The 24,860-nt window shown below is 39.6% G+C and overlaps 1 protein-coding gene across 1 annotated transcript; it reads right to left on the bottom strand.

Moving 5' to 3' along the window:
• Positions 1-1,631: 1,631 nt before the first annotated feature.
• UBE2D3 (ubiquitin conjugating enzyme E2 D3) lies at positions 1,632-24,632 on the bottom strand. The gene is made up of 7 exons (XM_086464783.1): positions 24,564-24,632; positions 9,752-9,815; positions 9,635-9,666; positions 7,015-7,092; positions 6,077-6,182; positions 4,603-4,696; positions 1,632-2,969 (listed from the first exon to the last, which is right to left on the bottom strand). The coding sequence occupies exons 1-7, from the start codon at positions 24,585-24,587 to the stop codon at positions 2,924-2,926; spliced, it is 444 nt and encodes a 147-aa protein (XP_086320909.1). The 5' UTR covers positions 24,588-24,632; the 3' UTR covers positions 1,632-2,923.
• Positions 24,633-24,860: the final 228 nt, after the last annotated feature.

Raw genomic sequence — 24,860 nt, 5'->3', positions numbered from 1 at the left:
AGTGCCTTGGCTTGACATTTTGTTCTCTATACTCTCAAACAAAAGCCATTAAAAAACAAACAAACAAACAAACACCCAGAGATTTTGTTCAATCCGAGACTTTGAGGATGGAGCTGGCCCCGGTGGTCTGAAGATATTATTGCATCCTGAAATAAGTCTTTTAACAGAGCTGGACCAGACAACTCACTCCAGTGTTTTCTAAAACCTTCATTTTTCACACGAAGTTCAAACGGAAAGTCTTCTTTTTCCTCCATGTTTCACAGTAACAGAGATCTACTACATACTTCTCAGACTATCTGTGGTTTTGGTAGGCAGATTACTCATTGAGGTAATCACTTACTAAGCTTTTTGTTTTGGCAAAAGTTCTTGAGTTTTCATCATCTCCTTACTAGCTCATGTTAACCAGCTCCTCCCCTTGCCCCCCCTTTAACAGCAAGCCCAAACGTAACTTCCACAGGAAGCCTGCACCAGACACTACTGAGATTGCTTCAAGGACAAAACATCTGCCATTTCCCACTTCACAAAGATAAGAATTTAAGTCTCGGCATGCATATAGAACATCTACAACTCACCCATCATTCTTTCATCAAAATACAGGCTTTCTAATTACAGAAAATTATCACAGAAGGACCATTACGTATGTACAAGAGAAATACATAGTGGTCCAAACAAGATTTCCATCTTCCACATGACATTTTACTATCTTCTTCTCTGACCCTCCCTCATCCACACCTCCTTGAGCTTTATAAAGCCTCGTGCCTTACGTATCACAAAACATCTTTCTAGTTGATCACCTAAGTGATTTCAGTGGCTATGACTCCAAGACAAAGCAATAAGCATCAAATTAACATAATAACCAAAAAGTTGAGAGCAACATGTTTGTAAGCTTAGAAATAGCAACTTCTACCTCAGTTGTAATGTTACTGGCAGCTGTATTTTAAGTATATCCAATTTTCCAGCAAAACGGTGTAAGCAAAACTCTTTGGTTAGCAAAGCAGAAATACAGCACGGACGACAACTTCACCAAATTTCAGAACGTCATCTCAGCGAGTCATGCGCTGTTAAAGAGAGCCCAGGCTTCTAAATTTGAGGCCAATTAGACTTTAAGTAAGTTCATAATCTAGAACCAGAACAAACCATGTCCAAACTACATATTCAAATTTTTATAAAAATTAAGGTTTAACATTTATTTTACATCTAGCTTTCCACATCCATGTGGGGACAAGGAATCAGAATGTACATAACTATAAGCAGTGCAAAAGTGGTGCCAGTGCGAAGTCACAGATGCACAATAAAGTGATAGTACAAGACTAGAGAAAATGAAGCTATGGATGTTAAGAATGGAGACCAAAAAAATCAAACAAGGAAAAATATGAAAGAAGAGGGCAGGAAAGAGGAGAGCCGGATGTTTAATGCCCTTGTTGCTGCAAAGATAAACTAATGGCACAAGACAGTGTTTCTTGTAGAACAAAAATCCAATAGCAATGAGTCTTTATTCACGTTTAGTCACCTGACATGAGGAAAGTGTCTGTTGCATTAAAATAGTCATCAATGTAAATGGCAGCATGGCTGAACAAGTCCTTTTCAATGGTAACGAACATCCCACATAGTAAAGTCACTTCAACACAGTCTCATGACAATTCCCACATCAAAACAGTACTTTATTTTATATTTTTTTTGCCTCATCATTACTCCCACATTAAGATCTTTCAGCTGTCAAGTGTACAAGGTGAAGAAAAAGGTTCTCAGTCAGCAAACACAGGTGCATCAGGAAGTATCTCCACAATACACCACTTCAGATCTGCTGGGTCCCAAGTCCATCCTTGAACGCTGGGCTCCCAGCACCAAGTGTAGCACACTACTAAGGCTACACTACTATGTTAGCTTATTAATTCTGCATACATCAGGCCGAACAATGTGTCAACCTGCAACAGACTGAGCATTATAACTGAAAATGGCAAAAGATTCACTCTATTGAACTTTACATCATTATTTGATGTTAAACAATGAGGCAAATCCCAACAGTATATACAAAAACCAGCTTTGCTTTTACAAAAGATTTTGTTTCCCATATTGATTAATCCAGGCAGCTAACTCATTGGTTTATGCAACTTTATTGAAGAAAATAAAATCAATTACTAGTAGAGCTATTAGTTGATCACTCATCCATTGACAACTTGCATCATTTATTCAGTGCTATATTAAACAGTGTTTTGGAAGACAGATTAACTAATAGCTCCAAGCCTCCTAACAAAATTTAAATGAATTACAAAAATGTTCTTAGACCCTATTTTGGAATACAAGGGATGTTTGACTTCCAATTTCCATTCTCTGTAAAACAAGAACTGGTCATTCCTTTATTGACATGCATAAGATACATCACATTTTCTGTTCTGCTGATGCTATAGATTCAGTACCAATTCTCCAGACACATCAGTTATGAGCAAAAGTATATAATAAAACCTCAGTTCTCTAACACTGGAAGGTTTGGAACAAGATGGATGTTGCTACAGCAATGTTACTTCTTTGATGGGAGAAAATTCAACATCCATCTCCCCTCCCCCCTTCAGGTGATATCTTCAGTATCTGTTAGAGCAGTGAGGAATGTTTGTTTTTAATCTCATAACCAAGTTAGAATGAAGACATTGGCCACATAATACACATGCTCCATTAAAAAAAATTCTGAATCTTGGGCAATTGTTCTTGTGTAACTACTTTACAGATTCTAAAAGCAGTTATTGTCCAAAGCTGGAAGAACTAAAGTCTTCTCAGATGAGCATGTGCATGAATGGAAGGAGGTAAACAAAAAAATAAAAAAGATGAGGTCTGATAGGGGAGCAGCCGGATAAGAAAATCAAAAAAGGAACAGTAATTTAAAGTTTATTCCAGCTATAATGCAGGTTATTCTGACTTTAAGGTAGCATCACATGGCATACTTCTGAGTCCATTCCCGAGATATTCTGTTGTATCTGCAAACAAAAACAGGAATTGAATTAGTGTCAGCATGAAAATGACAGTTTCCTAAACAGTTAATGAAGAAGTATCACTATCCCCATCTTTGTTCTCTTCACACTAAGACAAGACTCTTTGTATACTAATGTACACTTGAACTGAAGAAACAGAACAAATCCTTCCCTAGACTGATTAGGATATTCTCTAATATAAATGAAACACTTCAAGACAAGCAGATTTGCTGGAAGTCTGTTGTGAAAAACTACTGAAGGGGAAGGAACAGAGACCACCTGGGGTGAGAGAGGTAAGGGGAGCACTTTGTTTAAATATTGTCCTTAGGTAAAGATTAGAGTATAGCATGCCATAAGTAACGGTTACTTGGTTAATAATATAATTGGATACAGAACGTTAAATTTCCCATTTCAGAGTAAAACAACACTAAGTAGTTCTTCACTTAATATTCTGTTTCCACATGAATATACTGCTCAAACAATTTTAAAAAGGACATTAAAAGAATATTTAAGCATAGTACTTCCACAGGAATTGAGCTGACAATTAGTTTATACTTAACTCCATGCTTGTCAGTAAGAAGTTAATTTTCAACTACACAAGCAGAACATAATCCCCATACGTTTTCCTAGTTTGTATGTAGAAGACAGACACTGCTGAGTAACAAAAGGTTGAAATTTGGATTGTCTAAATTCATCCATGTCTATGCATGAGGTCTTGCTACAGTGCATCACTTTTAACAAAACTCTGACAAAATCTGGGTAAGTACTTACCAGAACAAGTTGACAAGCTGGCTCAAAACTCAATAATTATTGCATTTATTTTTTTTTTTTTTTGGCCATGCAAGAGCAGTATCTGTGAGAAATAGTGACTAGCCAATACATTTCACACTAATCACAGATCAAGCTGTTAAATATCCAAGTTCAGTAACTGGTGCATCCATTATCTGTTAGTTAATCCAGTGCCTTAGAGCATGCAGCACCCAAGTGCTGACAAGTTTCCATTTTGTTAAATGCACCATAATGTGCAGATATTCTTACCCTACAGCATAGCGTATTTCTCTGTCCACTCTCTTGCTAACCTATTGTACCTAATTGGACAAGTATATTTAGCATTAATATATATATATATATATATATATATATAAAAAACAAACCAAGTCACTTCAAAGAATTCTACCTGTGCAAAATGTTAAAAACACGTAAGGAAAAAAAAAAAAAAAAAAGAGTTGTTTCAACACAGACAGGAAAAAAGTTATGAAGCCTTTTTTCAAGGGGAGCACCAAAACTAAAGGCCAAGCTGCTACCAAAAGAAAGCTCCAAAATAACAAAGCTATCTTTTCCTCATTGTGAAGATCTAACTATATTCTATTTATGCATCGTAAGCAAAAAACAGGGCAATACATACTTTAAAATACTGCCACACATGTGAGAAAAAGATAAGTCTCCTTTACCCACAACGTCAAAGATACTAAGCCCCTTTGTTTTTAAATTACGCACTACCAAGAATAGGTGGTACTTTGACACACAAGTTCTCTGCATCCCAGATTTTCACACAAGGCTCACTCAACTCAACCGCTGTCTGACAATACACTTTTATACAATTTGTTAAAATATTAGTCTTACACAATGCTGTACTTACTTGTCTCTGTCTGTTTTATAGATACGTGCAATCTCTGGCACTAGTGGGTCATCTGGATTTGGATCACATAACAGTGAACAAATGGATAAGAGAACTGTAAAAAATCAAAAAGAATTCTCAACAGTAAAACAGGAGCAGCAATCTCAGAAACAACGGAGCACAGATCTTTGCATTAGCACAATGTCAGCACAGAAGAGAACCTAAGAACCTAAAAAGCCTTTTCCTGAATATACGGCCAATATAAATTTGTAATCCGCTCTAAATAAAAAGCCCAGAATGACTCGAAAGTTCGTAAGAACTGTTTGTTTCCTATTTCCCAATACTTACAGCTGTCAGTAAGCACACACAAGAACAGCACTGTTGTCCCCTGTACTATGACGCAACATAGCAGCCAACAAAAGCACATTATGTATTCAGATGACCAGAATATTCCATGGTTTTAATCACTAAGACTAGAACATCTTCAAAATATTATTTTTTAAAAAATCAGACTGAATTCTTTCTCTGTTTTATGTAAGGTAGCAATACCCTGGTCTACAGTGATAAAACTACACATATGTTGTAAACCAAAAAACTAACACTGTCATGGGCAGTTATGAGGACTTCATCCTCTACTCTCACAGCAGCTTTGAAAGAAAAACAATAGTGACAGCATTATAATGTAGGGAAACCACATTCAAATCACAAATGTACTCCTTGGACAGACAGGAATTACAAGTTCTATAGACAAAGGAACACTTTGATAGATCTTGTGAAGCCACTTTGACCAGTGGCTTTGAGGCAAAACAAGATTTGATCATCATGAAAATATTTGAGAATTTTTTACTATAGTAAAATGAGGAAAGCTACAAAGCTTCTATTGCAGCACAACACCAATTTATCCTGAAGTAGAATCAGTAAGCTTAGTTCATGATGTAACAAAATGCCAGTGCACAGTGGCAGAAAGCAGCATGTATCAATAACAGTTTTCTTTGATTCATCTACCACAGAGATACGCCAATATAACTGTCTGTAATTCTAGACAGACTCAACCAAAAAACTATGCAGATTTCATTATTAAAACTGACTTGAAATTAATCTTTAAATTAATATGCAAGTGTGCATCTACATGGACAGCTGCAAACAAGCAGTTTCTCAGCCTTAGCTCAAATACACCACACAGGCCTGTTTCAATCCAAATGCTGGCAGATTCCTCTGGGACCAAGCTAGTAAGCTCTGCTAAGAATACTGAAGCAAGTAAGTGGCCAGACAGGACCTTAAACAGCCATGTAGCAGAAGGTGTTACAAAAAACCCCAAATATCCATTAAAAATGCTGTAAGACATCATTATAAAATTGGCAAAATAGGCTAGAATGAGTAAGGGGAAAAAAATAATAAAAAAATAATCAAGATACAAGTAAGAACTCAAGACAATCCAAGCTAAAACCACAGTATTCAACACAAGATGGAAACATTTCTTCTTCACGGAAGTTACCTTTAGAAATAGTTAAAGCAGGAGACCACTGTGATCTTAGAATATCAAGACAAATGCTGCCATTACTGTTAATATTTGGATGATAGATTCTTGTTGTAAATGCAACCTGCAACAAAAAAAAAAAAGAATACGAAGAGTGTGTTGGTCTATGACAACAATGACATCATCCTTTCTTCTCAGTCAAGCTATTAGTCAACTCAATTTACTCTAAAAGAAAAGGATTAAGCAGTTAAACCGCATCAAATTCATGGAAATGCACCCAAGCCGCAACCTTGCGGTTTCCAGTTACCAGGCACTCTGTTTCAGAGACAGGGCAAGGATGAGGCTGAGTTTTAATCACAGGTGCCTGCATCATGATGGAGACACTCAACATTAGTGCCTGAACCACGGTAACACTGCTATCACAGAGCTAAAGAACTTCAAAGATTGCAGTCACTCCAAGTGCGCACTTCCATATTGACTGAAAATTGGAAGACAATGCTAGTGGCTTATAAAGCTACAAAAAAGCATTATTTCAGTTACTGCCAAATTCTAACAGATACCACCTCCACTGATTTTATGCATTCAGCATGTGAATCCCTACCCATAGTGTCATATTCCTACAGACCAACCCAAACAGTGAAAGTCCCCTGAGTAAGAATTCTATTACAGTAACACAAAGCTAATGAGTTCTCCTACCAATCAAGAAAAACAGAAGTAAAGCCAAGCATCATTCTGAAAACATGCAGAACTGACATATATAAATTTGCTCGTAAAATATATGCTAACATACCCATTCTTGTGGCAGTCAGAGAGGGACCTAGCCATGTAATAAACTCTAAGAATGTGTGAAAAGAAGTGAGAACTGGACAATACTACAACACAGGGCCTAACAGTTTCCGTCCTGTACTCGGTTCTTAAAAGAGCACCAATTTCACACAGGAGACAGCAATACTTACCTTAGGCGGTTTGAAAGGGTAGTCTGTAGGAAAGTGAATTGTCAAGAAGAATACACCACCCTGATATGGACTGTCATTCTGTCAAAGCAAACAAATAAGTCTCTTATTATCATCTTTAGGACTATGTATCACTGAAGAGGTGGTTTTTAAATCAATAAAAGGAGAGGAAATTTGCTTAAACAACTGAACTGTTTAATCCACCTGTATAAGAGAGACACAATTAAAATTCAATTACTACTTCCTAAGGTGAGTGATACAAGTCACTTTCAGTATGGATCTCTCAGAGTAAAGCTTCACAGAAAACAGCTTTTCTGACAATCCACTCAGGACAACATGGCAAAACCATGCAAGTGCCTCTGAGACAGCTCCAAGAAGTTGACAGAGCAGGGGTCCTGTCACGTTCAGAAACCTCAAGTTCTGTGTTTGGAGCTTGTTACAACCACTCAAGTTTACAGTGGTCACAGGCAGCTCTAAGGGTCTCCCATTCCTTCCTAAGTTCTGTCCTTGGCTTAGGCATTCCTCATCCCTGCAGAAAACCTATGAATACACAGCTAACTCCTTGTTCCTTGCAAAAAAAAAAATCCAAAATAAAAACAAACAAACCTCTACCCCACCAGGACCACCAAACAAACAGAAAAACCCCATCAAGATTAAAGCGAATTCTTCCTCCTTCTCTGTATTAGAAATTCACTGTAATCTAGTATGGAAGAGTATTTTAAATGTCCCTGCTCCAAGGAAACAGTCATAGGGATAATTCATTCAGGTGTTAACTGTTAGCAGTAAAGCAACATGTGGAAGTAAAAAAGCTGATAGTAAGTAGCTAAAGTGACTAAATAGGGATCGCATAAATTACTAGTTACCAGAAGAAAAATGTAAGAAGTTTTTACTTGAAACTACAACTAAATTTCTAAAGTAGAGCTATCAATTTCATTGCTTAGCCTGAAGACTGCAATGCTTTTAATTCTGGATTCAGGACTAGGGAAAATTAATTTGAGACACACAGAGTACACTTCTGAATTACTTGTAAATTGAATTTTCATATTAACTGCAAGAACATTTCACCAATGTTAAGGAAATAACTACATCTTACTTTATTAAATACCAGAAAATTAAATTCTGCAACACAAGACAAGGGACTCAAACCCGAAAACATGTAGTTACATCCTAATCCATTCTCTGCTGAAAATGTAGCAATCAAAGATACAACCTCTTGTATTTGGTCAACAGATACTATGTGAGGCCTTGAGGAGCCACAGAGCAACCCTTTTACCACATGTATTCTCGGGATACACTTTAGCAATTACAGAAACCCCTCTTAGAATGCGTTAAACCAATGCAAGCTCTCTTACATCTAGCTAAGAAAATCACAGCCTGTATAATGTCCTTCTGCAGAGGTGGAAGGTCAGATGACTGGTTGTACAATCCTCATCTGTTACTAAAGGCACTGAGCAACACCACAGGAGCGCTAGAACTACTAACACCACACTTCTGCCAGGATACTGCCCAATCCTGAAACAGGAATGCAGACCTTTTGACATCACATAAACCATATGGGAAAAAAAGGAGCTGTATAATATTAAACCAAAAGGGGAAGCAAAAAATAACAATCCCAATTTAAATTCAACTCATGACCATGCAGATACCAGCCACGTAAAACCATACTCAGTATAGTGCAGAAGATTCCTTGCCATTTAAACATAATAAAGCTATAAAAAAAAAAAAAATTATCTTTTTGAAGTATGTAGTTACAATCAATGAGGACCAGGGACTCTGGAATGGAGAGCCATTTTTCCAGTCAGGTGAACCTCCCATAAGCACATTTTCCTAAAACCACACTTGTAGCCATATAATATATAAAGTCAGCGCAATTCAGCATCGCTAGTATTTAATTCCTACTCTGTAGCCTCACCAGCAGCATCATGATGTGGCTGCAGGTCTAATGGCATATATATCTTCAAGTTACAAAAGGTTTTGTTTTCTAAACATAGATAACCAGAGCCCTGAGAACTCCAGATGTCAAGTGTTTGCAGGTTACATTTTCAGTAAAGGCAAACATTCGCCACCTTTACACTAAACAACAAAAAGTCACATTCAGGTTTCAGACACTTATTGCCCATTTAACACAGACTTTTTTCCTCCAGTCATAACCAGAACTTCACACTTCAGTGACTTTTACTCTTCTAGTCCTAAAAGTATTAAAGACCTCCGCACATGATGCCAGACCAAATAAGGATTCCCTGTTCTGTTCTAAGATCCACACAAAAGCAACCTAACTAATTCCTGACACTGGGACCAGCTCCTAGTACAAAGTTCATGCTAGATTCAAACTTTAGAAAAAGTTAAATGCAAACCAAGTTTCTAGATACTAAATGATAATGCGTAACATTGCTCTAGAGATCATTTCAGCTGAAATGTATGTCCTCATAAAACATTCCTGCAATAAAATCATCATCAGACTGATTTTTTTTTTTCCCCCTCCATTTTCTGTCACTGTAAGGAGTACCTCTGGAACTAAAGCCTGGTAAGGGGAGTTAAAAAAAAAAAGTAAACAAAACCCCCCAGTTTCCTCCTAAACAAGACTACTAGTTTAATATTACATCACAAGAATTAGAATACTTACAGGTCCCATAATTGTGGCTTGCCAATGAAACACTACAAAAGAAAAACTCCGCATTATTATCTATGCATGATATGCTTTGAGTTAGCAGAGCAAAGCATAAAACTTAAGGTTACTTACTGTCATCTCCAACAGGACCTGCTGAACACTGTGCTGGAGGATCACGGGCTAAGTCACTAAGTTCCTTTAGGAAAAAAAGAACAAACAAACAAACAAAACTGTTCAGAGAAGGAACACTAATGAACTCGCATCACTTTCACTTTATGTTCAGCAAAAAGTTTAACATTTTTTCCACATACAAACACAGAAGAACGTGCGGTAACTACTATTAGAACCACTAGATCAGCATAAAAAATATCTTTATAAAACACAAGGACCACCAGAACTGGCTGTGAAGGTAAACAGCCACAATGACTAGGCTTTTCCAAATAAATATCACTACTGTAAAGCCACCCCTGTTGAAGAAGGGACAGAAAGGACATCAGGACACAGAGCCTGAAGTGGGCAAAGTCTAGCCACTTTCTAATCAACATTTCAGTCTTAGCTAGAGAAGTGTGAAGTGGGAAGACAGAAAGCTATTAATGAGTCTTCATGAAACAGAAAAAGCTATGTATGTATCATCCAATATTAAAGCTCAGAACAGAATGAAAAAACCCAACATAGAAACTCAGTTTTGTTTTCCCTACTACCTCCAGCAGGGATATATCTTGCATAGATTAAAGCAGACACGGAATTAAAAAGGCTGACAAGTGTTGGAATGAGGCAAAATATCTCTGTTTTTTACTTTAAACTTCACATTTAAGACAATTATGCTGTTAAAATTCTGAATAACTGAGCTGCAGAAACAGTTAACTCCCCCATTACACTGGGAATTAAAACAGAAACTTTAGACAGAGGAGTCCTTGCGTAGTATCAAGATCACTGTGATGAATCAAAAAAGCTCAGCAATAATTTGTTCAAATGCTCATGAAGTTACTTGTTTGGATACTGTCTTTTGAAATTAAATTTATACTTTCAGTTGAAGTATCTAACAGATACCTTCCCCTCTTCCCTGCTCTCTTTTGAATCTAAAAATGGCTTCAGAAGCTTCTATAAACCTGCACTTGTCAAGGCATCTAGAAGTCCTAAGAGAAAACTTTCAGTCCCTTTCCCATATATCAACAGTTGCATACAAGCTATTTTGCTACAAGTCTATACAAGCCATTAAAACATGAACTTTCCATTTCTTTGTCAGACATCTAAGAAACCCAGGCATATCTATTATGCTGGAAACACATGTGTATTTGGGCCAGACAGCTAACTGTTTTGCCTGAGAAGATTCTAATGTACATCCTCTAAGCTTCACAAATTCTGCACTTGATAAAAATTTACTAAGTATAAGCTAACACAAAACAAGGAAAAAAAAAAGAAAAGAGTTACGTTCCCTGTAACTTAAACACCTTGTTCTTTGGCAAGACAATAGCTCCTGCAAACGCAGTGAGAGTAACATTACTTCAACATGTAGAAGTCCATACACTCAAAAAAACCCCCAAATTCCACACCAAAAAACCCACCCCAAAACATCAAGAAAACTTAGTCCTGCATCTCCTCTCCCTACACATGCTAATTTTGATGAACCAGGTTTCAGTTTTGCACTGGAATCAGACTGTTTCGTAAACCAGAATTGTATCAAGTTTTGATAAGCAGTAGCACAATAAAGTTAATATTACAGTTCATTTCACTGCTGCTGCTATTTAGAAGCATGGGCCACAGCTTTTTCCAGATCACAGTAAATCCATTTAGAGTGCATTTCTCTACGCTCCCCAGTTATTATTAGCGGTCCCTGCAATAGACTTTTTTCTGCCATGAAATAGCAGTCATTAGGTCCATATGTTTGTTCAGTCCCCTCCAGAAAAATTTGCTAAGTTATATTTATATTATACATGTAAAGGCAAACAAGAAATGTGTAAGAACCTTCAGATAGAAAGGCTTTTTAATTTTCAGGGTGTGATTTGTTTTGGTTTTGTTGTTTGGTTTTTTTTTTCCATTTAATACAGCAGGTTTTGTTAATCAGGCTTCTTTCTCATCTAAATGTATTTTCCAGTTCTAAGAATGATCAATCATTTCCAACATCTGAGAGAAAAAATATATTTTGTCCCTTAAAATAAGTTGTAGCAATAGAATAAGCAGAAAGATGCAAATGTTACTATTTTAATATAGCTGAGTAGTTATTACTGGATTATTTCACTTAATCGGGAAAGATCAGATCCTATTTTTTTAAAAAACATCACAGGGACTAAGAATTATGAAAAGGCTCTTCATGCAGTTTATGCAAATTATGAAAATGAGTAGCACAAAGACAAGGACAAGAGAAGATCAGGATAAAGCGGACTGTCAGAGGTATGTGCACTAGATTAGACAGCTCTTCAAGAGGTACTATTATCTTCAGAGAAACAAGAAATCAGTACTCAAGATAGAAAATAAGGCAAACATTTTAATACAGCAGAAAAACTAGAGTATATCAATAATTCAACTAGAAAAAGCAAATAAGTAGGATTGCAAATATAAGACAAATACTAAATTTAGTATGTTCTGGTGAAAAATTAGTGCAAAACCACTTCAGTAGTATTAAGAATAATTTACAACCTGAAACACATGAGCTCTAATATTCCAGTCTCCAGTCATTTCAAAATACATACATGTCCCTACAGAGTCACCCCTTTTAACCACTGAAACTGTTTCAGAGAACAAACAAGCTGTGATTTTCATAAGCTAAGGCACAAGAAGTTTTGTCTGGCCCAAAACACACTTCAGTGAAAACACCTAATTGTGCTAAACAAAGCAGTCCAAAATACAGATAAGGTCAGGAACACATGATACACCACTCAGCATTTCAACCATAGAGCAAGTAATTTACCCACCAAATTTGGACAGAAAAAAAGCTGAGGTCGCACACAGTCCTGTATTTGCTTAAGTGCTCTGGTCAGAAGAGTAAAGTTGGTACTAAAGCTGTCTGCTTCAGCAGAGCAGGAGGTGTTGGGGAAGAACTCGGGCAAACACGAAACAGACACTGGCATGTTCTGCCTCCCTGTTAAGCCTGCGACACTTCACATCTACGCAAAAGGAGGGAGGCTTTTTGCAACACCGGAGAGGAATCTCTGTGTAACTTTAAAAAGCGCCTCCTCCTGAAAGCTACAACCCTGCTGAATCCAACAGGCAAACTGGAATAACTGGAAACTAAACAAGCAGAGGCACATGGGCTGTGATATTTGGAACGCAGCTGAAGCATTTCATTCAAGGAAAGGGAGAGCTTTTTTTTTTTTTAAAGCTTCCCACTCAGCAGCAGAAACACAAACTGACCTTCCTTGTCAGTTTAGCAATCAAGAGTAACTATTCTATGACAGGAAAATATTCAATCTGAAAAATATTTCTGATATCAAAACTAAGCTTCATCATTCCATGAATCAATTAAAAGAACATTTTTAAAGAAATCAGCTCATAACTGTCCCCTGTTTTCACCCATTTCTCATCAAGGTAAAGACCATGTTAAGTTTCATTTTACAAAGCAGAGTTTAACTAGTATTTTAGAATTTATCTGGTATTTTCAAATTAAAAAAAAAACCCAACAAACAAAACATTCTCAAGCACGTTCTGTAAAATTTCTAAGTGTAAAGGCTTTATGCTTCTAATATTCCTTCTTCTTTTTGATAACATTCAGTTTCACCAGTGCTTTCCTTTGTCAAGATGTACTAAACTACAGACTTTCTTAAAAATCCTCAATGTAGAACCCACATTTTCCTGGAGTCAGCTGCTATAGTTTTTCATTTTACAGGTGGCTTAAGAAAAAAAAAATTCCCAAGCAGCAAATTCCAAAGACTTTACATAGAAACAACAAGCCAAATTTGGTTCAGAGTGATGTGTTGTATGCCTATCGGAAAGGATTAGTCTTGAATTACAACCGTGACTAGTAGTCTCTGGCACTGCCACAGGTTTCCGGTATAGCTCCAGCATATCTCACCATTTCTGTGTCCCAGTTTCCAAATATAAAGTTCTCATAGTTCCTACTTCTCCACAAGGATGATTAGTCACTTGCATTTTACAGATTCAGACACTGTTTAAGGAGTAAGCGCCACTGCTACTGATAGAGGACAACACCAATGTAGCATATACAAGAAGCAATACATGTACAATTTTGCAAGTTTTGGAAAACTGAGAAATAACTGGAAATACAGCAACGCTACCCCCATCACTGCAACAGCCTGACCTGCTTGAACATAAATTCAGCACCATGGTCTTCTGCTAGTTTCACCTTAAGTCTGTAGCAAGATGTAGTTTTATTGGTGAAACAGCCCCACTCTTAATCTGCTCTTTCTCCATAAATTCATAAAAAAGCTAACAAAAAAAACACCCAGCATTTTAAAGAAAAAAATGCTTATAAAAGCTAATTTGCTTGTTTTGCGCAAACACAATCATAATTAACATAGAAAATATGGCTTGTACTTCTAGTGATGATCCAAAATACTGACGTGTGAGTGTGAATGCAGGACTATGACCCTATTATAAACCACAGAAGTGTGGGTGTGCTGGGTTTTTTTGACAGAAAAGCTGCTAAAAAACCCTCAAACAACTCCTCTCTACCAGCTATTTAAAAAATTACAGTAGTCATTTAAAGGATGAAGAAATTTAAGAATAACTCATCCAAATATGCATGAACAAGACAATGAAGGAAAATATTTAAGGGAACTAGTTGTTTTTCTCACAGAAGTTTTCAGGCCTCAGCAAATTCAGTAAGAAATGACAGCCTGATGCCTATCCAGCTGTCTTCTTGCAAGGTACAAAATAGAGCAGCATCTGCGTTGGCTCCTTTTCTTCCCATTTGTCAGAATTCATAGTCCCTGTGGCACTACTGCTACATTTTTCTAGTTTAAGCTGGAAATAGCCAGGGCTTATTTTTAATGATAGTAGCAGCTGACTTAAATACAGAGTGTCAGAACAGCACTCCCACAGTGTGACAGAAGATCACTGGTTTTCCTCCACGTGCATAAACTCAGATTTAATATCGATTCGTAAAAATTTAATATTGGTTTGTAACACAATTATTTGTTAAAATCATATATTGCAGCTTTCTGGTTTGTAGTCATGAAAGCTTAACAGAAAAAAAATGGGGTTCATTTGCTTTAAGTTTCCAGACAATAACTCAATCTACCTTATAGGGTATGAAAGGTGACAAGCAGTTAAATCAGAAGTTTAAATTAAAAAAAAAACAAAAAAACAAAAAAACAAAACACTCCCCCAAAAACCAGAACAAACCACACACACACAAAACCAACAAAAAACCCACCACCAAACCAAAACACACCCCAACACCTAAGCCAAACAAAAAATTTACATTTCTTAGTTTGAGTGCTTGTCTAATATGTTGTGTGTCAAACAGGATATTTCAAACTCTAAGCATCCAAAAATTCATCACTGCATCAGTCTTACTCACTAGCTCACAGCTGAAAACAGCTTTAAAAAGGATGGCTTGGAAGCAGCTATAAGGGGAGGGGAAGAACATTTAAGCCTGTTTGAAGATTAAGAAGTGTCAACCAGCAAAGAACCACTGCCTCATCCCACACACCTGCATTTGCAACATTCATTTCAGCATGAAAATTAATTACCCCTGGAAGCAGAAAATAACAGTTTGAAAGAACACTGAACATGGATTTCTAAGCTGAAAAAGAAAGCAATGGCACAATACACATCACAAGTGTAACCAGCAGAAAATTATCGGTTTCAAACAAGCTGGCCTTTTGGCTAACACTTAATAAATGCATAAAAACAACATATAATGACAGTGCACAACACAAAGATGTAGGTTCCTGTCTCTTAAAAAAAAAAGAGCAAACATGCAGAGAAAATACACGAAAAGCAATCACAGAAAACGGCAAGGGCCAAAGAGCACAGAAGAGTTTTTAAGAAACCCTAAACATGACCAGGAATGTAACAGTTGTGATTGTCTCTATCTTGATTATTTTGCTTGTTCTATTTTTCACAACTCTTCTCAAGCCTTTAGTATGAAATTTTTCAGGTTACACACTGCATGCTGTTTGTACCATGTCTAGCAACAATATCATAATGGTCTATTAAAAGACAAACATAGACATACTCACGTTTTAAAGCCTCACACTCAAGGAAGGAAATGCCAGACTGCTGTGCAACTGTAATTAAGTCACTGTGTGTGCTTGGATAGTGATACAAACTACTCTGACAACCACACGCTACCTTCTCAAAGAACCTACCTTTCAGTACAAGCCCTTTATGAATGAGACTATTGTGTAGAGCTCTTCTCATCTGTTCTGAAATTTGGAAGATATACAATGTAGGCAATGGTTTTCAGCAATTTCAGAGTTACTGCAGCTAAAATGGCTCTCTATTGTATTCCAATCTTTTGCAGAGTTCACCTCTGTAGCTGGACAGATCCAATGGGGAAAGCAGCTCAGTTACCAACTTTGCTCTCCTGGTTACTCACTAAAGGCATTCAGAACAAATTCAGAAAAAAAGGTGGCAACCACACACCTATAGTTGTACTCTGAACTCAAAGGTATGCCTTGTTTTCCCCAAAGTAATCAAAACCCACAGCAGCCGTCTTACTCAAGATGAAGAGAATCTGCCTGCTATACACGTATCAATCCTGAGGTGTTATGATAATTACCATTCCCTGACAACAGCAGAGCTATTAAAACACATATGCTCAGTGTAGGATGAGGGCTGTGCGCATTGACTGAAGTAAGTTGAAGGGAAAAGTGTGAAATGAAGCACTACTTAGCTACCTATCCATTCAGTGACAACCAAGTATTTTAATTCTAGCCATTTCCAAGCTTTTGAATATTGGACCCTGAAACTCAGCATACTTTTCACTCTGAAGTTTTTCCTGCAAGAACCACACTGATCTTTGGCTCTGTAACCCAGGACTACAATGCAGCCCTCAAAAGAAGGTAACTGGTGTAAATGGGCCACAATAGAAGCAGTAAGATGCACCCAGCTAAATGAAACAGAACGACCATGAAACAAAAGGACAGATAAATTCAGTACAGCCAAATGTGAAGTGATGCACTTGGAAAAAAGTTTACATTCAACGTAAGGCACTCTGGCCTGATGGCTACCTCAGGAATGAGACGTTGGCATTGTGATCGACAATTCCACACAAATGCTAGCTTAACACTCATTAGATGTTGGGGTTTGGCAGCACTACATGAAAGCCTTCCAACACGCTGCCCCACAGCTTGTCGAGGACACAGTAACATAGAGCAGAACCTCAGCCACCACCATTTGACACATCAACCAGAAGCAGCACCTGTACACACACTGCCCTGGACTCGCTGCGACAGGGGCTGCCTGGAGTTTGCCAAGCCTACACAAACAACAACTTTGGGGACCGGCTGCATAGGGCACAAGTTTTTGTAAAAATCACAAGCAGCCTTAATTGGGCACTTACCACTGTAAGTCTGCACTTTATGAATAAAGGTACAAGAATTCTCCATGTTCTCGAGGTCATGTATGGAAAGGAGGATCGTGTAACAAAGTTATCAAATTAATATTCTGACAAGTAACACCACATCTGTAACCAGTGTGGTGAATTCATTGTTTAGGTGTAATCTATTATTCTGTAGTCTAATTAATTATCCTAATGACCTCTGAAAATGAGCTCTCCTTTTAAAAATCTGTCTTTACTTTTACCAGTCCGCGTTCTGTATAAATCCAAGGATGCATATGAAACCCACTGCAGTATACCATAAGGGTATATTCCATAAACACAACTATGTGGGGATGATTACACTAGCTTATCTACAGCTGTACCATATTATGCTATTGCATGTAACTACCTTTCATAATGGTTCTGTGTTTTGAACAGATAGTGGCAGAGATGCAAAACTAAGGGCCTGTCTACAGGACTAGGTACAGTCACACACAAAAATCAGCTCACACTGAGCCAACAGAGCATAAAAAAAAATAAATCACAAACTGTTTTCTGAAGCTGCTCTTACAGCTGAGTTCCACCCTCGGCTATCTGAAGAACACTGATGTCCACAAGGGTCTTTAAAAAGCTAAAAGAAAAAAATGATGAAGGAAAAAGTGCTTAAAAGCATAATTATGAACAGACTGCAACCTGAATTACAGGAATGGAAGGGGGCCATTGTTCATCTGTCAAATTGTCATTCAGGAGATTCTCCTATATTATTCGAGGCAAGAAGAAATTAAAACTAAGGCCAAAAGGTAAAACAAATTTTGCAGTTATCTGATTTAGAGAATTATCTGGCATTATTATCCAAATAGGCCAGCAAAGGTTGAGGAATATTGCCTTAGAGCAGGACACTCATATTTACTAGAAACTTAAAAGAGCTCTTGGAAGAGCTCACAAAAGTGATGAGCACTTGGCCAACCTAACTCCAGTGAAGGCTCCAGGTTACAGAGAAGGCTCACTATAAAGTTAACTGAGCACTTAACACAATCCTCATGCTCTCCATCAGGAAGAGCTAAAGCATTTTAGCATCTGCACTCAGTTCAGCTTGCAACGCTGGTGTCCAGATGCTTGTGGAAAGGATTAAACATTTGTCTCCTCCTTTTTTTACTGGGCTCTAACATTTGCAAAGCGGTCTGCAACCCTCCCATCTTGCTTTCTTAAAACCAGAATAAAAACAATCACAATCACACTGGAAAAAACTGCAGAAGATCTTGAAGATGCCCAGCATATCGCACATCTCAAAGGGATGAGATTCAGACAAAGGCTTCCTTTACACAAAATTTTAATACTGAAGTTTACTATTGGTAAGAAGGCTCTGAACAATGTTTAATCAAATTAAAAAACAACCATCTATTTAGCTTTCAGTCCTGAATCCTGCAATGCTCGATTTGGCCCATTTTTCAGCATTAAATCTTGTCTATATCCAAGCATTTTATGAAGAGTTGCCAAAGGCATAAACACCAATTTAAACTTGCGAATGTAATTTTAACTCCTTTTTTTTTTGTTCGCAAAGCTTTCCCAACACAACCTACCACGTTTAATGTATTGGATCAGGGCCCAATAAAAAGCCCGCTGAAGAGATTTTTTTTTTTTTCAAAAAGCTCCTGTACTTTCCATTTAGAGTCTGAGGCATTAAATTTACATTCAAGAAGTTTATAAAACTGTCCAGCACAAGCAATTCAACACAGTTTAAGACTCTTCTGATAAAGCCAACTTGACAAAAACAACTGCATATAAAAATGCACTACTGACAGCAATCGTATATAATTTTCACTGCTGCTTTAATTTCTTGCCCTATTTTTTTCCCTGCATATTATACCAGCAGGTTACTACATCACATCAGTCACAGGAGAAAACGCACGCCTGTAACTCAGCCTTTTCAATGTAAGCCAGAGCATCTTAGTCTAAACTATCAACAAAAGTCAGCTTACACTGAGATATCAGACCTAATGCTGAAGTGCAGGCTACACATTCCCATCTGCCAGCTCTGATGCACAGGGGAGGGACCTATACAAGAACACAGGGCAGACAGTTAAAGTGGCAAAACCTTAATATTTGCAACAGAAAGATTTATTGGTGATCATGTATCAATGCTCTAATCTGACTTAGACAAAAGCTCTACCCTTTTCCACTCCTCCTTACCAGCTGTCACTTGACATCTCAGACAAGGTTAAGAACCTCCATCTTCTCTCTCCAACAGTTCCACCCAGTGGGTGCAGAAAAAACATCCGTGGGTAGGGGATGATGCCAGGCTAGAGGTGGCCTCCACAAGGAACAGAGATGCCTTTGGCAAGAGGTAGTTTACTGCTCTGTATTCCACAGCTGCTACTTACAGCTGTTTACATCCTTCCCCCCTCCTTTACCCATTAATGTGTGAGCCCAAAGAAATGCACTAGTGCTTCAGAGCTTGTTACAGACTGGGGAGACAGTTGAAGGGAGCTCATTCTGTGGAGTTCTACATCAGCTCTTCTGTAAAGAAACTCACATAGGGAATAACAGCAAAAGCATTGGCTTACTTTCAAAACCAGAGCTTTAAAAGCTGGAATGATCATAAAGAAAACGTTGGCTGGGCAACCTTTTATGGTGTACATTATCCCACCCAAATCCTTAACATACTGGAGAACTTGGTTTTTAAGGTATGCAAGAAGTACCCATCTAATGTAATATTGATCTCTGAAGTTCTGTAAATTACTTAAGTGAGATTACAATCCCCTTCTCCCCCCATTCCAATGCACACATTTAAAGATCCATGCTGACTGGGAACCTGTTTCACAAGCACAACGCCCAATTAACAGAGGAAATCTTTAAGTTACTGCAGTCCAAACTTTCTAGTTAAGGAAGCATCAATTTTCCTCTCTCATAAAAAATGATCAGCTCTTAAAACACATCCAAGACCTTAATAGTAAATACTGGAACTGAATACAGGTATCAAACCTACCCAACTAAGCAGCATTATTTCCATTTTAATGACACTAATTTCACAGTATAAATGTCACTTCTGACTATTCAGATAGGCTCAATCTTAAACAGAATTTAAGCAATGACAGCGTTCATCTGAGGCTGAGCAAATTTTTCCAGACTTTTAGAAAAAAACCACTGAAGGTCTTCAATACTAGCGCTTCCCAAACTCCATTACTGAAATACCAGATTTAAAATCAATCGCTGCCTTCTGGCTCAACACGACCCTTGTCTAACGCAAGTGCCATAGTTGCACTGCACTGTCTACTTGAGGCAGGACCTAAGCCTACCCCTAGATACTCAAAATAGTTAAGGTGAATTAACTAAAGTAAAAAAGGTAATTCAATATATACAGAGAGCACTCACAAAGATTTAAAGCATGTTCAACTAAGCTTACATAATTTCATTATCTAGTTAATCTTAAATTTCCACGCCCCTAAACAGACAAATCCAGACTTATTTCTAGACATTCATTCAAAGCATAAGATCAATCACATAACTTCAAGTTATTTAACTATTTTGAGTACGCCCAGCAAACTAAACCCAAGACTGCCTGAAAAAATATTGTAGGTTTCATCCAGAGAAGAAAACTTAATTCCAAACAGCTTTTTCTAGTTAAGCTAATTTTTTAAAATTTCAGAGGAAGGTCAAAAGGAGAGAGTAGCAGTTTAAAACAAAAGTACTAAGCAGACTTTATAAGTCTCTAACTGATTCACCTCTACAAAAGCTTCACCTTTGGTTAAACTAATGTAGACTTCCACGCTGCCTTTGTTGCTGCATATTACATCCAATCTCTGAAAAATATTATGGATATCTCCAGAGTTAGTAGCATTTCTTATTATGAGCATCTGGAGGAGGGGGGATTAAAGTTGCAATTAGTTATACATCTAGGAATAGTGCTGGAGGCTATAGCCTTGAGGAAAATATTCAGTCTCCACTCTACCACTGTCAATGGAAGCCTTCTATCTGTACTTAAGTAGTGCTAAATTGTTTTGCCACCTTCAGCCTTTAGCTTCCAGGATGCCAACTCCACTTAAGATTTCCTAATAAATATCCCAACATAATGATGCTGGCTTGTGCTATGCTTAACCAAATGGACATAAACCACAGCAGGCACAAGTTTTCTTAAGGATTTCACAGACAAGACATTTCAGGCACACATCTCCTGTATTAATTCTATTTTTAGATTATCAAGATCAGCACTTCAGCCTTTTATACTACCTTGCTTTAATGAATGCATGTAGCAGTGATAAAATGAATGTATATCAATGATGTAATGTCCCCAAGTTCTCAATTTTACGCATTCCCAATTCCTTACTCCTACATAAATGCTTCCCTACTACTGGATCATCATCACGCAAACCGGAAGCACCAACATGCCGCAGCAATTGCAGGATGTGCGTTTAGCAGGTACCACTCGGCACTTCAGACCAAGACAACAGGCCACAAGCACGTATCAAGCATTTAGAAACAAGCTCATAAATCAACATGAATTTGTTGAAAATTGTGGGGGGAATTGTACAGAAAAGTTTCAGCTTCAGGAAAGGAAACAGTCAAAATTAAGATGTATGTTTGTATTATTCCATGGCAAAAGTATGCACTTGTTATAATAAATCAACTGCCACTCTTGCACAAATCAAACCATATCAATAAAAGCAGAGTTTTGCCAATTGAACGCAGGTTATCCTCAGGGCAGATGGCACAGATGCTCCAACATAATATAATCTTTCTGGGACTGGCTACATACTTGAAAACTACTTCAGTTTGGAGAGCGCTTTATAAAGGGTGTTCCAGAAGTAGATAACCCAACACATAACACACGAATACTCATGTGCTTTCGTTTCCAAGCCAAAAGCAGAATTTCCTGGTTATGTTTTAAGCAGGGGTTGTTGTATTCTGAATGTGTAAGATACTTCAGATTAAATTTACACACACTAACAGAGACTGAAAGTCTGATTTACCCAGTATAATAAAGAATTTTATTTTGCTTGATATGTCAAGTCCGCAAAGAGAGTCAACCAAACAGACTGAAAATACCTTCGCTGGTGCATTTGGGATGTCATCTGCTGCAGGAGACAACAAATTCTCATCCTGACAGGTAACACCACAAGTCAGACTAAATCAGCTACATGCGATTACAATGTTCTGAGGTCCTGGTCTCTCTTTAGCCTGTTCTGATGTAGTGCCAACAACATACTACAAGGAAGCAGAGTTTCAAGGTCTGATCTGTGACCTTACAACTGGAAGAGAGGGGATCCCAGCTCACCGGTGACAGAGTGCCATTCTTTGGCTTTACCAGTTGGCAAGATTAAAATCTAAATTCACAACCGCCTTGTTACAAAATTTGCCCTGCTATTTTTGGATTTCAGCCTCAATCCCAGTAAACATTCGTATTGGAAACGATGCTTGGGAAGAAAGCAACTTGCAAGCAATGGTTTCTGTCTAGCAAAACATCACTTTCCAGGTTGGCAAATACAAAATCAAACTGTAAACCCCATGCGAATTTGGAAGTGTATCTTGGAGCATGGTGTGATTATACTGATTTGATACTCCAAAAAAACCCACCAACACCCCAACTAAAAAAACAAAACAAAAAACCTTAACCCAACCACCTCACCAAACGCTAAACCTAGCACCGGGTAAAGGAAGAAGCTCGCTACTATACAGTGCTGTAGAGCGTAAGGACCAATACAGGACAAGAGACCACACACAACAGGCCAAAACCTTAAAGCCGGAGATGACTTACTGATTCAAGAGTCATGCTGAATCGGTTTAAGGTTCCGACCACCAAATTACTACATACGTGAGGGTTTGCCTTGGTTTATACTTGACAATAAATTCTTACCTGCAGTGCCTGAATGTTTCATAAGCATGAGTTGATGACAAAGCATACCAGGGAGTATCCTAGCTGTGTTTCAACTCAAGTGATATATCATCCACTAATACAGAGGAACAAGTTCCGATGGCAGATTCAAAAGGAATTGTTTTTAAATTCTTGTGAGAACGTAGCCATGATTCAAAACCAATTCATTTAGCTAGCTCTAATCCCAAACTGATTTGAAATTTTCAGGGATAAGAGAACTATCCTTACATTAATAAATTATAAATAACCTAATTTTGACCAAAATATGCCCACAAGCACTGCCAAAGAGATGTGAAATTACAGTAAGACTAATAAGTGGCAAACTTTATACATCGTCTATAAAAGGTGATTTATGCACGGAAGTTTAGGTCATGGATTTCAGGACACACTGACTTTCTGCCATCTTGCCAGGCGACGAGATGACCAAGAAACTCCTATTAGCTCTTGAAATACGTAAATGCTCCACGTAGCTCGCGTAGGAGCACAGATCAACAGCGACTTCCCGGTAACGCCACTGCGCTCCCATCGCGTTTGCAATTACATCCCAGCAACTGCCAAACCTGCAGCGCTGCCGCCGAGAAACCCGAAAGCTGCCCAAGCGCAACCCCACGCCGGGAGCCTTCTTCCGGGGAGAGGGTTACAAAAAAAAAAAAAAAAAAAGAAAAGAAAACAAAAAAAAACACAACACACAACCCCCAAAAAACTTTCATCACCTCGGCATTTTTTCCGAGTTAGCCGCGAAGTTACTCCACCCGGCTCCGATTGTGCAACGGGGAGGCGGCGGCGCGGTGCGCGCTCCCGCCCGGCGCGGGGGGCGAGGCGAGGCGACAGGCGATCCCCGAGCGGCGGGCGATCCCCGGGCGGCGGGAGGGCCGAGCCGGCCCCGGGGTGGATGGGGGGGGGGGAAGGGAACGCGGGGAGAGGATGGCACCGCGGCAGCTGCTCCGGAGTCGACGGGAGCGCGGACGTGCGTGTGTGTGTGTCATGTTATTGCAGAAAGAGAGAGATCCCGGAAAGGGCCCGAACTAGGCGAACCCGCCGCCATCTTACAATGCGGGAAAGAAGTTGCACGCCAGAGGGAAGAGACCGGTCCGAGAGACCGGCTGCCTGCCCCGGCGAGGGCCGCGATCCGACCGAAAGACCCTCCGGCACACACGTACCGGCACCATCCAGGCCGGCCGGCGGCGGAGGGGCAGTGGCGGCGACGCCACCGCCACGCCGGGGTGGTTCCAGGTTGCGCTGACATTTGAGCGTCCCCAGAAGCTGCGGCTCCCCGCCCCGGCCCCAACCGACCCCCCCACCCCACCCTCCGCCTTCCGGAGCCCTGGTCGACCTCCGAGGTCCCGGGCCTAGTGCCGGAGAGAGCGGCCTGACCGCCCCAGCCGGGCCGCGGCCTCGCCGGAAGGAGCCGGCTGCTGCCCGGCCTCGCTCCGCCAGCCTCCCGCCTCCCCCTTCCCTCCCGTGCCGAGCCCGGCTGGCGCAGCCCCGAGGCCGTGCTCCTCTCCTCCCGGGGCAGGGGTGAGGCGGGGAGGAAAAGCCCAAAATAAAAATAAATAAAGACCGAAGCGGGGGTGGGGGGGGGGGGAAGGGAAGCGGGGAGCAGGCGGAGGAGGTGCCGCGGCGCTCACCTTGTTGATGCGTTTCAGCGCCATTGTGTGCGAGTGCCGCCGCCGCCGCCGGGCCCGTCTGTGCGCCGCGGTGACTCCGCGCTCCGCTCGCGCCGAGGGGGGGGGCCGGGAGGGAGGGAGCAAGCGAGGAGGAGGAGGAGGAGGGGGAGGAAGGCGGAGAGGGGGGAGGGGGCAGCTGTGCTTCTCCTTCCTCCGGAAACAGCCGAGGGGGGCGCCCGACCGGAGCGCGGCGGCCGCCCGGAGTCCTGCCTGCCTGCGGGCAGCGAGGCCGTGCGCCGGGGAGGCTGCCGGGGGAGC

Source organism: Leptosomus discolor, chromosome 4 (genome assembly GCF_034619465.1).
Source record: "Leptosomus discolor isolate bLepDis1 chromosome 4, bLepDis1.hap2, whole genome shotgun sequence".
Classification (NCBI taxonomy): Eukaryota; Metazoa; Chordata; class Aves; order Leptosomiformes; family Leptosomidae; genus Leptosomus; species Leptosomus discolor.
This window is presented reverse-complemented; position numbering and strand designations above follow the sequence as displayed.